Source organism: Rhinolophus ferrumequinum, chromosome 11, assembly GCF_004115265.2.
Source record: "Rhinolophus ferrumequinum isolate MPI-CBG mRhiFer1 chromosome 11, mRhiFer1_v1.p, whole genome shotgun sequence".
NCBI lineage: Eukaryota > Metazoa > Chordata > Mammalia > Chiroptera > Rhinolophidae > Rhinolophus > Rhinolophus ferrumequinum.
Window position 1 is genome coordinate 46,675,613 of NC_046294.1, and position 18,439 is coordinate 46,694,051.

The 18,439-nt window shown below is 35.9% G+C and overlaps 2 protein-coding genes and 1 pseudogene across 2 annotated transcripts; all 3 read left to right on the forward strand.

Annotated features, from left to right (window-relative positions):
• Positions 1-3,052: 3,052 nt before the first annotated feature.
• Positions 3,053-3,994, forward strand: LOC117030880 (olfactory receptor 51A4-like). The gene has a single exon (XM_033121124.1). The coding sequence runs from the start codon at positions 3,053-3,055 to the stop codon at positions 3,992-3,994; it is 942 nt and encodes a 313-aa protein (XP_032977015.1).
• An 8,322-nt stretch (positions 3,995-12,316) lies between these two features.
• Positions 12,317-13,237, forward strand: LOC117029733 (olfactory receptor 51A7-like; annotated as a pseudogene).
• Positions 13,238-17,045: 3,808 nt separating this feature from the next.
• LOC117030846 (olfactory receptor 51A4-like) lies at positions 17,046-18,021 on the forward strand. The gene has a single exon (XM_033121091.1). It carries the CDS (start codon positions 17,048-17,050, stop codon positions 17,987-17,989), a length of 942 nt encoding a protein of 313 aa, XP_032976982.1. The 5' UTR covers positions 17,046-17,047; the 3' UTR covers positions 17,990-18,021.
• Positions 18,022-18,439: the final 418 nt, after the last annotated feature.

Genomic DNA, 18,439 nt, shown 5'->3' on the forward strand with positions numbered 1-18,439 from the left:
TGTACCCACCTATGTAGAAGTACCTGTTTCTCCAATTTACTTTTATCCAATCCCAGAGATTCCCCCACTTTGCTTTCTCCCACCTCCTTAATCTACCATCAATGAATTTCATGAAACCCTCCTCCTTTAATTCTAAGTATAAAATAAGCTGCAAACTGCTATTTTGTGAAGCACTTTTTCAATCCATCAAGATTTTTGCTTCCTGGCAACTGTTGTCATTTTGGCTCAAATAAACTCTTATAAGCTTTCTCTTAGGCTAGATGTTTTCTCGTCAACAATCTTATAATCAAAAATTTATCCCTGATAAGCTGTCATGATTTTACTTCTTAATGCTTCAATTTCAGGATATATACTCAAGACCAGAAATAGTCCTGATAACACCATTCTGACTACATTAAACATCACTCCACTTTTAACATAAAGCGCATGATAAAAAAAAAACCCTCATTTAAAAACTTGCATATAGTGAACTTTATTCTAACTCCATTCTTTAAAGACATTCTGTATCTGTTATTTAAACTGCAATTTTTTACGTTTTTGCAAACTAGGGAATTGGGTTGGGTAAGTCCTTCTGAGATGAAAACAACATACTAGAAAATTTTCTGTACAGTGTTCTGACTTCCTCTAGACTCTAAATACTCATGCTTTAAAGCAAGAATGAAATAGCTTTCCAGAAAGGCATAGCATTTTCTAAAGAAAGAGATACTTTTTTTGGTAGTTCAGAAGTGAGGTTGATTTTAATAAAGAGTAAATATCATGCTGGTTACAAATTTTCTTATTACTCCATTTTTCTTGATTGACGATGAATCAAGTCATTTTTAATTCTATTAAGAGAACTTATATAAACATGAAGTTATTAATAGGATTTGTTATGGAGGGATTTATAACTCAGTTTTCAAAAAGTTTAAATTGATTAAAAGATTCAGAACTATTAAAGACATTACTATATGTCAAAAATAATACCAAATTATTGGCAACCTATGAAGTTTGGGAGAAAGTTTGCTAGATAACATCTGGGAAAATTTGAAAGAGGAGCAGTTTCCATATGCCCAAGGAGGAATTGCTTGGGTCAGGGGCGGATACATCAACAGAGAGGGCTGATGAAATGAAGCCTGAACTGGGTGGGCGAGGTCAAGAGACAACCCAGGCAGGAGGATCCGCAGGCAGCAAAAGCATCATTCTCCTCAAACATCTCACTTAGCTCAGCAAATTTAACACTAAACATACTTTGACGCCATCTGTCCTAGAAGAAAAGAACTTCCACTAACTCTATTTAACTGTATAATTATGCAAATCAAACAAGCAAAACTCTTGCCCAATCCCTGTGGGAATAAAACTTGAGTTTTTCTTTGAACACTAATCTTACTCCTCTCAGATTAGTGTCAGAAGCAAGTTTGGGGAATAGGAAGACACTAGGTGTAACTGATTGTCCTCTATTGGTAGTTATATCACATGACACAATTGGGTTAATGTTTAGGCAGAGAGATCACAGTGGTTTTAGTCATATAACAATAGTTTATTCATTGCCTTCTATGAATTTGTACGAGAGTCTTCCAAACTAAGGTGAAAAATATCCAAACACCTGACAGGTTCTTTTCCTTTTTTTTTTTTTTTAATGCGTATAATTTATTATATAATCAGAACTTCCTAGGCATTTCTGTCTATTTGTCTCCTTGACATACCATTTTTAAGAAGGATAAATGTCACTAAAATGTGTACAGACAACCCAGAAATGGAAGCAGTTTAGGCACAGGAAAATAACTATAGAAAGTTGGAAGTGAGATTCAGTCCAGAAAGTCCATTTCATAAGGCAGCAAAGTTCAGGCTGCAACAGCAACTGCTCAAAAACAATCGAGGGTAGATTGTGGCGATTAGAGTTTGAGATTACATGAGAAAAATTGCAGAAAAGAAATAGTTAAAAAGAAAGGGAACATGAGCTTTGAAGAATTTGTCATGACAACTGGATCATAGTAACAAAATGGTCAAAGATGTAAGTAAAGATAAGAGTAGTAGTGCTAAAAAACTGCCTAATATCTCAGATCTGAGAGATATTATCAAATCCCTCATGACAAAGATTGATGATGAAAACTGCAACTAGCTCTAGTGTATTATTGAATAACTTAATACATTGATTCACTATTTTACAAAGGCTATATAATCAAATAATTCTTAATCATGTGCCAGCCAGAAAGAAATAGATGTACATGAAAAGTCAACTGAGGAATGTTTATTGAAGGATTTCTTTACAGAGTTGTATACAGAGTTACAGGGACAAAAAAAGATGCAGAAATACTCAGGGATCTATGATTGGAAGGGAGAATTACAAAAAGAATGACCAGCATGGACTGATAGCAGGCTTCTACAACAAAAGTCTGTAGTATTCTCCTATATGACTATCACCCTATATTAAGAAAACAGAAAAATAATAGAGAATAAATGATCCTATGAATAATAGCAACAAAGTCATAAGGATTCTAAAACTAAATTTACAAAAGATGTAAAATTCTCTATGGAAAAAATGACCAAATAGTTTTGAGAGACAAAAGAAAATATGAGGAAAGAAAATAAAACCCATTTTTACATTAGAGAACAGGTTACAAAATGCATTATTCATCCCTGAATTTTACAAAATTCACTGAAATTTTTAAGAAATTCTTAACAGTACATTGATTATAATATTTACATAATAAAAGCCAAAGTCTCAAGTTATAAAATTGGAAAGTAGGTACTGATATAATTATTTTAATTAACCAATCAGTCCTTCTATAGAACTTATATCTGTTATAATCCATATCTGTTCTAAGATTCCACTTTGATATCAATTTGTTTTCCTTTTCTCTCTGTTTTTGTTTTTAGTTGGATATTGATGTCTACTTTTCTGCCTATTTCTTTTTCTATTTAGGTTTGTATTTAAGAATTATGTGTACATCACTTGGATTCACAAGACCTCAATGATTGCAATACGGTAAATTCGGGCATTTGAGCCAATATATTTGCATCACTGCAGGAAGCCTCTCCAGGCTTCTCATCTTGCTTCCCTCATATACCTGCCATGCCCATTTTCAACACCTCTGAAAATGAAATTTCCACCTTCTTCTTGATTGGGATCCCAGGGATGGAGCCTGCTAACATTTGGGTTTCCATCCCCATTTGCCTCATGTACCTTGTTGCCATCGTGGGGAACTGTACCATCTTATTTTTCATAAAAACAGAGCCTTCTCTACATGAACCTATGTACCGTTTTCTCTCCATGTTGGCTGTCTCTGACCTGGGACTGTCCTTCTCCTCTCTCCCTACCATGCTAAAGATATTCTTGTTCAATGCTCCGAGAATTTCCCCCGATGCCTGTATTGCCCAAGAGTTTTTTATTCATGGATTCTCAGCTATGGAATCATCAGTACTTCTTATAATGTCTTTTGACCGCTTTATTGCCATTTACAATCCTCTGAGATACACCTCCATTCTGACCAATGCCAGAGTTACCAAAATAGGGCTTGTTTTCTTTCTCAAAAGTGTTTTGTTGATCCTCCCTTTCCCTTTCACGCTAAAACATCTAAGATACTGTAAGAAAAACCTCCTTTCCCATTCTTACTGCCTCCATCAAGATGTCATGAAGCTGGCGTGCTCTGACAACAAGGTCAATGTCATCTATGGCTTCTTTGTGGCTGTCACAAGCATCCTAGACTTAACATTTATTTTCATGTCCTACATGCTGATTCTGAAAGCAGTATTGAGCATAGCATCAAAGAAAGAAAGGCTCAAGGTTCTCAATACATGCATTTCCCACATCTGTGCTGTGCTCACCTTCTATATTCCCATTGTCTCATTAGCTATCATTTACCGGTTTGCCAAACACACGTCTTCAATCATTAGGGTCCTCATGGCTGATGTTTTCCTTCTGGTACCTCCATTAATGAACCCCATTGTATACTGTGTGAAAAGCCAGCAGATAAGAAATCTGGTTTTAGAGAAACTGTGTCAGAAACACAACTGACAGAAATGCTTAACCACAGTGAAAACCTGATCAATAAACAAAACCTGATCAATAAACAAAACCTGATCAATAAAACAAGCAGAATGAATCAATAAAGAATCCCATAAATATTATTATTTACAGTATTATCTCTCAAATGTTTATTAAGATTGAAGAATCAGCCTTGCAAATTTGTTGGATTAGGATTTAGGCCTAGGGTTCTTAGGTAAATGTAAAGTATATTCTAAGGTTCCACTTTCACCCAGTTTGCTTTGCCAGTCTTATAGACACAACATATGCTTGCCGTTTTCATTATGTTTAAAATAACATTCCATGTACTCATTTGAGAATTAATAGTATACATTTGTATGATAACTAATCAGTAATCAGAAGTGCCAGAGGATTGCCTATTTAAAATATCTCCCTTCAACACATAGTTTTCGCTTTTATGAGATATGCCTGTGCTTTGAGAAATTGAAATTGATATGGGTAATGACACACACACACACATTCAGAACCAATACAACCAATAAATATGCACACAGGCAGAGTTTATAAAAATATAAGAAGAATTTAATTCATTCATTCATTTTGTGTCAATATTTCCTTCCTGAGCATTAAAATATCACCTTCTAAGTTATTCAGGCTAGAAAATTTCTTTGAATAAATGATGCAACCAGTTCGAAGGAGAGCCATATAAAAGATATATTATAGACAGGAATGCTAACGTTACTCTGCAAATGAGTATAAATACGGCTTCTTCCACCTCACAGAACATGTGTCAATTAACCCTCCACCAGATAAAATTTATTGGCATGTCTTCCAACATGAATTACATTGATTACTATGTTGAAAAAGAAATAACAGGCCACAAATGGAGTCATTTCCTCCCAAAACAGTAAACCAAGACTTAACTGTAACTTAAACTTCTCCCAGAAATGTAACATTTAACCAGTCAGTCAATTTGAAATTTTCTGGTTAGCACTAGTGAGGTAATCTGCATGATAAAACTGCCTTTCCCTTTCCTTCAAAAGAAAATGACCTGGCCTGCAGCAATCCTTCCTTTTCATCTGCTAATGACTCCCGGCCCTACGTTCCTTCTGCCGTAAAACCCTCCCATTTTATTTGCTAGATGAGATGCTGCCCAATTCCTGTGTCTTTCAATAAGCCAATTAGATCACTTGGTTGAATTTGTTTTTTGTGTGTGTGTGTGTGTTTAACTGCTGTTAGTATCTACTACTTACTGAGCTGGACAGTAGCTCAAAGGCAATGAAAACACAAAGTCCCCACACAATCAGAGTCAGATAACTTATAAGGGTGTGTTCTAAACAATGCTCAGTTCTCCACTGTAGCACACATTTTTCCCTATAGTCTCTCTAATTTTAATAAAATATAATTTCAAAGGAAGGTTATTCTTGATCACAAAATAAGACTTCCCCCATTAGATTTGCATTCATTATTTATACAGATGCAGAAAGAATGTTAATTTAACAGACAGGCTTTCTTAAGATTGAAATGCTAAAGATTTCCATATGGAATCTCAGATTGGATTTTTAAAAGCTGCTGTTAGTCTTCATCAAATTACTCCTTCAGCTGTCTATACATTTGTGCAATATTTTCTTTTCTCAGACTCCCCCAAACATCCCAAGATCCTGGCCTAATGTGGAAGTGAACTCCCTTTCCATCTCTCAGGGCTAGCCAAGTAACAGGTATTGGGAAAAAAAAATTTTTTTTTCTTCTATGCTTCTAGTTTCTTTGGCTGGTCTAATCATCAAGTTACCATAAAACAGATTAATGAAAAAAAACAAAGTTAATTGTGTGATATGGGGGCCATATAAGAATATGAGGCCCACTGGCTGTCAAGACAAAAAGGTTTATATGCAATCCTGAACTTAGGGAGAAAAGAGGTAGGGGTCTGAGGCTTCAAGGAGAAGGAAGACAATTAACAGGAGGATGGGAAAAGGAAACGTTTGGTAAACAAATGTTTGTCAGGCCGTGCAGAGGCAACAGGACACAGAGGATTTTGATCTTACAGGCCCTATCTAGCTTTCCTCAGCCCACCACACTAGCTAGTATTCTTTGTAGTTATCTCTGGTAATAGTTTTCTTCCTGGGCCAGACCCTCTATCTAAATTCTTTTAAGCAGTTAAATGGGAGGTAATAAGCTCTTAAGTTTTTTTGGCGTTGATTGTCTATGGCTCTAAATAGTTCACATACCAAAGTGGCACATTCTGGGGAGACTTGTTCTGAACCCCTTCACAGACTAGTTTATTTGTGTCAATGTGAGAAATAGCCAAACCTGTAAAGAATTTTTATAAGAGTTTATTTGAGCCAAAACTGATGACAAATGCCTGGAAGCAAGAGCTTAAGTGCTCCAGAAGAATGATAGTTTTATAGTTAATTTTATGCATTTGAAATTAAGGAGGGATTATAGGAAGATTATCTGAAGGTGGGAGAAAGCAAGGTGAGAATTGGATTACAGGACAGTTAATGACATTATGTGCTCTCTTGAGGGTGGTTACACTTACTTCAAAAGGTATATTAACCTAGATGCATAAAAAACAATGGGCGGGGTTTGCTTAAGGCAAAGATAAACATTTTACTAAAGACTTATATATCTGGGGTGTGACTACCCACCATGACCTGACCAGTTAGGAATTTGTGCTCGGATCACTCTGTGAGGTTACTGATAAGACATGTATAGTGTGGGGACAGAGCCCCAGAAAGCAGTTTCCAGGCTCTCGGCCTCACATAGAAAGGTGCTGGCTCAGGTAGTAGATGGCCATCAGCTGTGGCTGGTTGGCCGTCAGCTGTAACCATTGAGCCATGGCCACTAATATAACTGCCGTGGCTAGGCTAGCAGAAAAAAAAAGGGGGAGCTAGCAAGAAGATGGTGGCTGAGTCTGCAAGCGGCACAGTGAGGGTTGAGAATTGTGTTGCTCCTGGTTCCTGTGTCTCCAACCCAGCCGCCAGTGAGAGTATAGTGGTATGACTCCCCTACCTATGGCTCCGTGGGTGTTCCTTTTTGGCCTCACCATGTCCTGCGTTCTTGTGTGGGGAGTGGGAGCAGAGACCCCGCAGGCCGCCCCGCACTACATATGGGTAAACAGGAATAAGCCTTTTGAATGTGGGGGAAAAGGGGAACAGGGAATTTCCAACTGAAATTTATGTAACACATGCAAAGGTTGCAATAATATGTTTAACCACACCTTCCCGCACCCCAACAGACAAAGCTGGACACAACAGAAGATTCCACTGAAGGCCAAAGCAAATTACATCCTGGTTACAAAAGTATAAAACTTCAGCTAAACAGAAACTCAGGACAGCTGTCTACCCTAGACTCTACCCCAGAAATCTCTGCTGATGTTTCTCTTCTTAAATAAACTTTCTAACTTCGTTTTTTTGTGCCTCATGAAATTTTTCACAACTTGTAAGTGAGCAACCATGACATTGACTTTCCATAGAACCTCTTTTTCGTCCATATCTAAGAAGGCTTTGTCAACACAGACTCTGTAAAGTCAACCTTAGTTCTCTAGAAGTGACTGGTTATACCTGATTACATGGGAAACATTCACAAGTATGGTATTTCAAGAAAGGCCCTAGTGACATAACTAATTTTTCAAATTATATCCTGATTAAAAATAAGACAAGCTCTTATTGCATCTATATGAATAACACATTGTCACAGAAATCAAGGGCACTCAAGAAGATTTTCTGTACTCTGAGGAGTCAAAGAGAATCAGTTCTAACTTCAAAATATTTCACTTCAGTTTACAAAAGCAGAGCCTACTAGGATATTATTGGTTGGAAATTAGCTTAAGAGAAAAAGTCTCATTATATGTTCACAAAATAGAACATAAAGCAACAATATTGGAAATAAAGGCAATAAGAGGTTACTGATCAATTTATTCAACCCTATGCAATTAATTCTTATTCCACTGGTTCTTGGGTTAGCAGGCTTATAAAACTACATGTCTATTGACTAAAACGAGTCCTGGAAAACATGACTCAGCCCACTGGAATACAGGCATGTCACTGGGAAACCAAAAAAATTTTGTGACTCACTTTATTGTGGTATTCTCTTTATTGTGGTGGTCTGGAGCTGAACCTGCCATACTTCTGAGGTATGTCTATAGTCTGAAAGTTACCCAAGAGTCTATTCTTTGAAGTTTGAAGTACTTAATGCAGTCTTTTTCCATGAGCTCTGACAGGGTTATTCTTTGTCGCAGACAAAACTGTGTCCTGTTGCTGTTTGCAGAAGTTTGATGAACACATCAGAGTCAAACAAAAACTACTTTTTAAGATAGTTAAGCCAACTTAAGAGAGTTAAATTAATCTTAAAATGGTCATTATTAATTTATTACTTATACCACCCAGTGTAAAATGTCTAATAAGAGTTGATAACACAATGCTACTGACAAGTAAATTTGGTTGTTTCTGTGGCATACAAAACAAAATAATAAAGCTATTACAAAAAAAAAATAAGTTTTAAATAAAATATCTCTAAAGACAATGACATAGCCTATAGTCAAGGACAGTGAATGTTACATCAGATTTATAAAAAATAAATAAGGAAAATTTTTACAGTAGAATCAATATTGATAAACAATATAATAGTCATGGGAAATAATATGCATAATATGTCAAGAAAATACCAAGACAATACCAAAAATATCAATTAAAGACCTTCAGGGAATATGGAGTAGGCAAATCTATCTTTGTATAACACTCCATACCGAAGTCTGATATGTATGCCAGGTTGAAACCCGCTGTCCTTGCAGATGCTAGATGAAAGTTAAATTTTCAAATCTGCTCAATTTGTATCAGGAAACATCTATAAATTTAAGAATAAAATCTAGTGGAGGAGGCAGACACAGAAAGGCGTCGTTATTGTACACCGTGAAACTGCTCTAAAATTATTCATATGGCATTCTGGGATCATGGATGAAATGAGCATAATTCTGCCAGAGGGAGCAGAGGCTTAAGGGATGTTTTCCTTAGAGGATTTATTCTTTCCATTTACAGGGGGTTGGATGACCCTCCTTGGCTCCAGTGCCCTTTGAGGTTTCACCACAAGAAGTTTTCTTTTTTTCTGAGTAGAATTTGCTGAGCTGGAATCACCAAAAATTTTGGGGTCAATAGGAGAGCATCAGGGAGGCAGGACTAGATTCTGAGGTCAGAAATTGTTGCACCTACATGGTAGTGAAGTTTTGGTGCCTGCATACTTTCTCTTATTTCTTCTTTATTCTGACACATGGGTCCAATGACTTAACCAACTTACTGGTACAAGTCCTGATATTAATAGCTACTGTTTAACTTTACAATAACTCAAGCAAGAAATCCACATAGTACTTGTGTGACTGCAGTGGCCAACTGACGAAGGTGGTTGCCATCACTCTGACCCTCTAAAACATCCAGCAATTCTGTTAATGCACGGTAAAAGCCCAGAGTCCTGCCAAATAATGGCAATCAAGCAATGCTAGGCCAGAATCGCTGACTGAGCAAAGAGAGAAATTCAAAGCTGGTACCTAGACCTGGCTCTTGAGTGACATGTTTAGAGCTATTGCCTTACATGTTACTACAAATTGGTGCAGATATATGAGACCACAGAGTTTGTAGTAGGCATTGGTGAGAAGGCAATAGTTTCTTTCTCCACAGTCTTTCCTAACTCAGCCTGCTTCTTATTAGATTTACATTTTTGCTTTACATTTTTCCTCTCAATAAATAAGAAAGCAACCTTATGATTCTAACAAAAAGCCATCTCATCTATCAGTCCATGGATTATAATTGTGTGAAGGTGGGTGTTTTATAAATTCTATTTAATCATATAATTTAAATGTAAAGGCCTCCAAACTGAGGGTATAACATTGTTCATTTAATGTATGTCAGTGTCTATCAAAATGATATCTGCTTAAATGAGAGACTGTGAAGGTAGAGAGAGGATAAAAGCAGCAATGATGTCAAGGAGAGCACACTATACACTGAGTTACTCTTATTCCAAGAATTTGAGGATTAATCTGTAGACAGGATAGAAACAAACATAAACAACCACCGAAACAAGCAAACAAATAAACAAACAAAAACTCCACAGCATTCCAAGTAGCAGAAACAACAGATGTTGCTCAAATTTTATAATATTGAAAATGTCAAAATCTGTCTTAGGTTCCTCTGGAGTAAAGGAAAACAACTTATACTATTCTTTAAGAATATATATCCTTCAAACAAATTAGTGCTTTTCATTGCAGTGCACTTCACTTTAGATTATCTTCTGGCGTAACAGTACGGAAGAAGGAAGCTTTATGGTGTGTGTGTTTATGGGATAATAGACCTATCCTTCAGAAATAGAGGACTTAAGTGGGAGAGTAAAGACGTCCTAGATGCTGGAAGTGTAGCCCTTAACAGGAGGCTCATCCAATCCCCTGTAAATGGGAAGAATTAACTCAGTGAGGAAAACACCCTGAAGGCTCCTCTCCCCTTTGGCAGAGCACCTTTGCAGTCTGCAGAGACTCCACCGTCAGACCCTCTCACTGCTCCTCTGTTGATGAACTCTGCCTCTTCTTTAGTCAACTTTATCCCTCCACCCGTGTCCTCATTGCTTTAACTGGATCTCTTTTAAAGTGAGCCCAGGCTGGCATTCTTATATTGTATTCCACATTTGGTACCTAAATACACATACCTTTGAACCTAAATGGCTGCCCAGCTATCCCAGTTAACCTCAAATTTTCCTAGGAAGCCGTCAGACTAGTTGATTCTGCACCACAGTTACAGTGAGGACATATCAAATGTTCCAGGTGGGTTTTCTTAATTTAAAAAAGCCATTTTCATATTGTAAGTTTCTTATGTAAGAGAAATATAAAAGTAAGTATTTGAGGATGCAGTTTCATTTTATTATTTAACAGCTTTATTGAGATGCTAGTGACATACTATAAAATTCATACTTTTGTGTACAATTCAATGTGTATTAACAGAATTGTACAACTGTAACCACTATCTAATATTAGAATATTTTCTCAATGCAAAAATAAATTTCATATTCACTAGCAGTCACTCCCCATTTGTACCTTTCCCCAGTCCCTGAAAACCATTAATCTACTTTCCGCCTCTATGAATTTACCTGTTCTGGACATTTCATAATAATGGGATAATGCAATATGTTGTCTTTGTGACTGGTCCCTTTCACTTTGCGTGTTTTCAAGGTTCACTTGTCTTATAGCATATGTCAGTATTGTACTAATTTTTATTAGCAAATTTAGTCCAATTGGGTTGTGTACAAGTATTTTTTGTAAACACATGCTTTCATTGCTCATGGATATATTCCTAGAAGTGGAATTCCCAGGTCATTTGAACTTTATGTTTAAAATTTTGAAAAACTACCAAAATGGGTTCTAAAGTTAGTGATCCATTTCACAATCTCACCAGCAATGTGAGAGTTCAGATTTTTCCATACCTTTGCCAACAATTGTTATTGTCTGTCTTTTTAATTTTAGCTATTTTATGTGTGTGAAGTCGTGTCACATTTTCATTTTTACTTGCATTTTCCCAATGACTAATGATGCTAAGGATATTTTCATTCTTATTGTAGAGTTGTAATAGTCTTTTACATACTAGTCATACAAATCCAGATATATGATTTACAAAAACTTTCATTTTGTGGGTTGTCTTTTCATTTTTTTTATGATGTCATTTGAGTCACAATTTTTTTTTTAATTTTGATGAAATCATATATATATATATATATATATATATATATATATACTGTTGTGCTTTTGCTGTCATATTTCACAATCCATTGCCTAGCCCCAGGTCACAAAAAATTATTACTGATGTTTCCTTCTATGACCTTTATTGTTTTAGCTTTTGGACTTGTATCTATGATATATTTTGAGATAATTTTTGTGTAAGGAGTGAATTAGGGGTCTAACTTCATTCTCTTGGATGTCCTAGCCCCTTTTTTAAAAAGAATATTGTTTCTTAAAGTTTAATATTATTCAATAACTAAAAATGCAACTGTAATAAGTGTTGTCCTTAATTGAACCTATATTTATGCATATAATTTTCTATTGTAAGGGCATTACTGTTAAAAAAAAAGCTATAGAGACAGAGGCTGTGAAATTTACTGTTTTCTTTCTGTATGTTAAGCCCAAGAAAAGCATTTGAAATATTTATATCTATACATATTGTAAAACACACTGTTTTAGTTCAAAGAATTATTGTAGGAAAACAGCTGTAATCTCAAGATTCATACCAACCAGATGACTAAAGCATACACATTTGAACTCATCTATTTATGCCATCGCAGGAAAGCTTTTCTGAGAGCCACATCCTGATCCCTCATATCACTGCAATGTCAATCTTTAAAGCCACTGAAGTGGAAGTCTCTACCTTCTTCCTCATTGGGATCCCACAGATGGAGCATGCTCACATTTGGGTCTCCATACCCATTTGCCTCATGTATCTCATTGCCATCCTGGGGAACTGTACCATTCTCTTTTTCTAAAACCAGAGACCTCTCTGCATGAGCTTATGTACTATTTCCTCTACATACTTGCCTTTTTTGACCCGGGACTTTCCATCTCCTCGCTCCCAACAATGCTGAGAATCTTCTTGTTCAATGTCACTGGAATTTTCCCTGATGTCTGCTTTGCGCAAGAGTCATTCATGGGTTCTCAGCTATGGAATCATCAGTTTTTTTCATCGTGTCCATCAATCTATAACCCTCTAAGATACACCTCCACTATGAACAGTGCCAGAGTCATTAAAATCAGCCTTATATTTGCTGCATTGTGTATTTTGTTTGTTCTGCCTTTCGCCTTTATTCTACAGAGACTGAGATTCTGTAAGAAAAGCCTTCTATCCCACTCCTACTGACTCCACCAGGATGTCACGAAGCTGGCCTGTTCTGACAACTGGGTCAATACCATCTACGTACTGTTTGTGGCTCTTACATCTTTATGGTATTTGGTGTGCATTTCTGTGTTTTACACACTTATCCTGAAAACTGTTCTGGGCATCGCCTCAAACAAGGGCCACCTCGAGGTCCTCAACACTTGCATCTCCCACGTTTGTGCTGTGCTCATCTTCTGTGTGCCTAGGGCCATCTTGGTTGCCCTTCACAGCTTTGCCAAAATGTCTGTCCAATTATTAGGGCCCTCATAGCTAATAACTTCCTTTTGGTTCCCCTCTAATGAATCCCACTGTGTACTCTGTGAAGAGTCAGCAGCTTAGAAATCAGATCCTGATGAAATTATGTGACAAACAAGGTTGAGGGAAAATTTGGGCTGTAAAAAAGCCCAGATCAGTTGGAAATTTCTGAACAATTATAGGAATCTGAAGATTGTAATGAAAGAATAGGGACTGAACACAAAGATACACACTGCATATAATTAGTAGGCCCATTAAGTATCAAGGTATTGATTTAATTAAACAGCAACAAAATCTATACTAGGTGATTTAGGAGTTAGGCTTATGGTTATAACCTTATAACTAAGTGTTAAAAAGAAAATCACAGGGCCAAAATGGTGTCACTTGTGCTAAAAGCCCATGATACTTAACCTAGATCTAAGAACTGATCTAATGCAGTTTCAACCTTTCCTAGAAATATAATTTTAATCAACCAGCCTGGAATTTTCTTGTCAAGTATCAAAATGTAATGTGTCTGTGGGTCCTTTCCATTCCCCCAATCCCATAGAAAGAGGAGGCCATCTGCATGATAAAAACTTGTTCCCTTTCCCCCCAAAACATTCTGGTCTAAAAAGAATCCCTTGTTTATTCTTTTGTTAATATCTCCCTTGCTCCACTCTTCTTCTTATAAAAATCTTTGATTTTTACAATATTGTAGTGCCCTTCCAGTAGCTAGATGAGATACTGCCTGATTCATCAATTGCTTAATAAAGCCAATTACATCTTCAAATTTACTCAGTTGAATTCTGTTTTTTAACAAAAGTTACTCACCTCATTTCTGATTCTTATTTCTCTTTGCAACCAGCTATACTCATACATCAAACTTAGCTGCAGCAGTACAGTCCTAATTAAGATTAAAGAGATTTTTAAATAATCACAACACTACCATCACAATTACCTCACATCTACACACACAATAATAATAAAGGACTCAGATGCATCCTGCTGTCTCTTCCATGAGACGAGCCTGGAGAAACCTCAGAGATAAAGCAAAAGTGGAAGGAGAGAATTCTTACCAATAACCAAGGGACTTATTTTTGAGGGGATGAAAACAATCCAACATTTGTAAAGTAATCATCATAAAGTTTAGACTTTATAATAAGCTTTGAAGTCCGGTAATATAAGTCCTTCTGTTTTGTTCTTCAAAGTTGTTTTAGATATATTTGTATTCCATATAAATTTTACAATAAGCCTGTCAAATTCTATCAAAAACAAAAAAAAAAAAAGGAAAAAAGGATAAAGGAAAAAGCTTGCTGATTTTTTATCGGAATCTGTGGACACTAGACTAATTGGGGGAATCACTTCATAAACTATATAAATGTCTAACTGTATACCTGAAACTAATATAATATTGAATGTCAACTGTAACTGAAAATAAAATATAATAAAATAGTTTATTGCAGAGGATTTGGTAAAACTTTGTTATGTTTCCTCTCTTTGATCAACTCAATATTAGCTCTAATAGAAAGACTATATGTTAATAGAGGTGAATATTATATATATATATATATATATACACACACACATATATGTATATATACATACACACACATATATGTATGTATATATATATATGTGTGTGTGTGTGTGTGTGTGTGTGTATATATATATATATATATATATATATATCATGTTTCCCCAAAAAGAAGACATAGCTGGACCATCAGCTCTAATGTGTCTTTTGGAGCAAAAATTCATATAAGACCCGGTCTTATATTAATATAAGACCGGGTCTTATATAATATAAGACTGGGTGTATATAATATAATATAATATAATATAATATAAGACCAAGACTTGTATTAATTTTTGCTCCAAAAGACACATTAGAGCTGATGGTCTGGCTAGGTCTTACTTTCTGGGAAGCATGATACACATACACACACACACACACACACACATATGTATACATATATGTATATATATGTGTGTATATATATATACCAACAAAGTAAGATTGCATGTTCTATATTATTCCCTAGAATTAACTAGTAGGGAATTTAGAATACTGAAAAGAATATGGAATTCCAGTAATCTATTCAATCTGTAACTTCCCAAATATTGATTGACCGTCCTGACTGCATGTAAAATGTTTTGTTATCAGGAATCTGACAGACCTGAATTTCTATCTTACCTTTACTGTACAACCCCTATATGATGTTGGACACACTATTTGCACTCCTTGAGAAACATTTTCATCAGTAAAACTGCACTTATCATTATTCAAAAAGTTCAAGGATTCAAAATTATCATCTAGTAATCAATGAAACTCAATAAGCGGAGCAATTTAAATTCTTAATAATGTTGGCCATTACATTGTACAAAGTGTGGGACAGAACAGATTAAAGGTCTCTGATTTTGGGCTTGTGAAATATTAAACATAAAGTTTTATTATGATAATGGGTCCCTATGAAAAGGGCAGATGTGGAAAGAGAGAAAAAAGGCGTATGATTTGGACAAGTAGATTTTAAGGAATATTTACTTAGTAATGTCCAGGAATATCTAGAAGAATGAATCCAGGCTTCAGGAGTAAAGTTTGGCCTAAAAATTTATGACATAGTGTGTTTGTGCTACATCAATTCTTTGAATGCACAGATTTAACTCATAACATCTTTGCTTTTACTCTGTTGAGGGCAGAGGAGTAACATCTGAGCCAAATACCCAACAGAAGTGTCAGAGATTTCACGTAGCATTTACCATGTCTGTCCCATGCTTGGATATTAAGAACCTTTCTCTAAGCCAAACAGTCCCTAATTCAAGGTCCAGATAATTATTTCATTTCTTTAATTTTTACTATCTCTGTGGATTTACTGCATCTGCACGTTTATTCTTATTCTCAGAGCAGATACAAACTGGTTGGAATTCCCCAGAGACTTCAGTGTCCGTCGAGCAGATGATTGGGGAAGAAGAAAGGTACAAGACCTCTTATATCAGATGGAGACTTTGGTGGCAGACAAATTCAATGACTTCTGAGATTTTATGCTGGAATCCTTCAGGTAGTAGTCTCAAAAGTGTTCTCCCAAATAATCCACTCTCTGGTAAGTACTCAGATATACTTATCTATTTGACTTTTACTTTATTTTTTTTTCTTGGCAATAAACCATATACAATTTCATACAGAGCAGGAAAACACCTTTGAAAGTCATACTTCTAGGAAGAATGTTCCTTTCAGAGACTATGTGAATAGAGTATGTACCTTCTGGGCGATCAGCCTTCAACAGAATTCAAATTCTCCAAATTGTGACACTAACCACTTCAAGTTATTAATCTCCTGCCAACACAAGACATTGTAGTGTTTGTAATAAATTCCAGGCCAGGAGAAAATGAGATGTAACATAATCTGCCAGTAATCTCTGGAGTTACTGCCTTTACAAATAGATACATTATTTGAAAATAGTGGGAAATATTAAAAGAATATTTAAATAATCAACCATTTTCAGATAGCAAGGGATAGAACTAGGACTAGTTTGATTCTGAGAGTTCCAAGACCTGGAAAGAAATTGATTTGTGAGATTCCTTTGCCTTTATGTACTATCATTCGAGTAATGATATATTCTACCCAACATCTTATGTAGGCTGTGAAAGCAAGAAATAATAGAGAATCCAGATTAATTGACTAGGGTTTAATAATATTTTTAAATGAAAATGAAATCAGATTCACACCTGAATGCAAAATACATTTCTAGTTTCTCTATAGGAATTTTCCTAATCTATGATATAGATAAATTCTAATTTAAAATGGCATCCACTCCCTATATGATAGTCACATAAATGTTTTGTTCTGACAAAGAGAACTGGAAATAAGTCAGAACCTTCAACAACTGATATTTTTTTTTCTACCAAATATCTAGATATTGATATTTTACCAACTCAAGAATCTCTGTTTCAATGCGTCATGTCCATTATCAACACATCACATGCTGAAATCACCACCTTCTTCTTGGTTGGAATTCCAGGGTTGGAATATGCACACATCTGGATCTCTATACCCATCTGCAGCATGTATCTTGCTGCTTTTCTGGGAAACTGCACCATCCTTTCTATCATCAAGACAGAGCCCTCCTTGCATGAGCTCATGTACTATTTCCTTTCCATGTTGGCCCTGTCTGACTTAGGTTTGTCCTCATCCTCCCTTCCCACTGTATTGAGGATCTTCTTATTCAATGCCCCTGAAATTTTTGCCAATGCCTGCTTTGCCCAGGAATTCTTCATCCATGGATTCACAGCACTGGAATCCTCAGTGCTCCTGATCATGTCGTTTGACCACTTCTTGGCCAACAATAATCCTCTGAGATACAGCTCCATTCTTACTGCTGTCAAAGTTGTTCAAACAAGAATAGTATTGTGCTTTAAGAGCTTCCTCTTGGTTCTTCCCTTCCCCTTCACTTTGAGAAAGTTGAAATATTGTAACAAAAGCCAATTATCCCATTCTTACTGTCTCCACCAGGATGTCATGAAGTTGGCCTGCTCTGACAACCGAATTGATGTCATCTATGGCTTTTTTGGAGCACTGTGCGTTATGGTAGACTTTATGCTGATTGTTGTGTTTTACATTCTGATCCTCAAGACTGTGCTGGGAATTGCATCCCAAAAGGAGCAGCTCAAGGCCCTCAATACTTGTGTTTCACATACCTGTGCTGTGATCATCTTCTATCTGCCCATCATCAACTTTGTCATTGTCCATCGCTTTGCCCGGCATGTCTCTCCTCTCTTCAATGTTCTCATGGCAAATGTTCTCTTACCTGTGCCTCCAGTGATGAACCCGATTGTGTACTGTGTAAAAACTACACAGATTAGAGTAAGAGTTGTAGCAAAATTATGTCAGACGCAGATTTAACAGTCATATATATAGTAGAAAACATTTTGGGAGAATGTTCTGGGTAAGAGATTAAAGGTGAGTTTGAGGAAACCTAATATTTAACACAAATAATCATCAATATATTTTTCTTGTTAATATCATCATATTTATTCTATTTAAGCTGGGTACTGAACATGGACATAAAACAGAAAAGAGGAAGTATATTTCCTGCAGTCTTCATCCCAGTTAACAAAAAATAAAATAAATAGTTCATGATGCCAACTCTGATAAAAGCAAGAAATTCCAATCAAGACAGACAAATGGTAGCACCTATCCTTCTGACAGAAGGGGATTCGTCATCTCCAAATTCAATCTATCTATACTAAGGTTTTTTTATTTTGTTTTGTTTTGTTTTTATTCTAGACCCCAATTATACTGTAATTTTGTCTCCCAGCTATCTCTGTTTTAATCATCCTAGTGTGTCAATGA

Bases quoted from the DNA above. Each gene is read 5' to 3' on its own strand.
- LOC117030846 (XM_033121091.1), top strand. From the start codon at position 17,048: ATGTCCATTATCAACACATCACATGCTGAAATCACCACCTTCTTCTTG.
- LOC117030880 (XM_033121124.1), top strand. From the start codon at position 3,053: ATGCCCATTTTCAACACCTCTGAAAATGAAATTTCCACCTTCTTCTTG.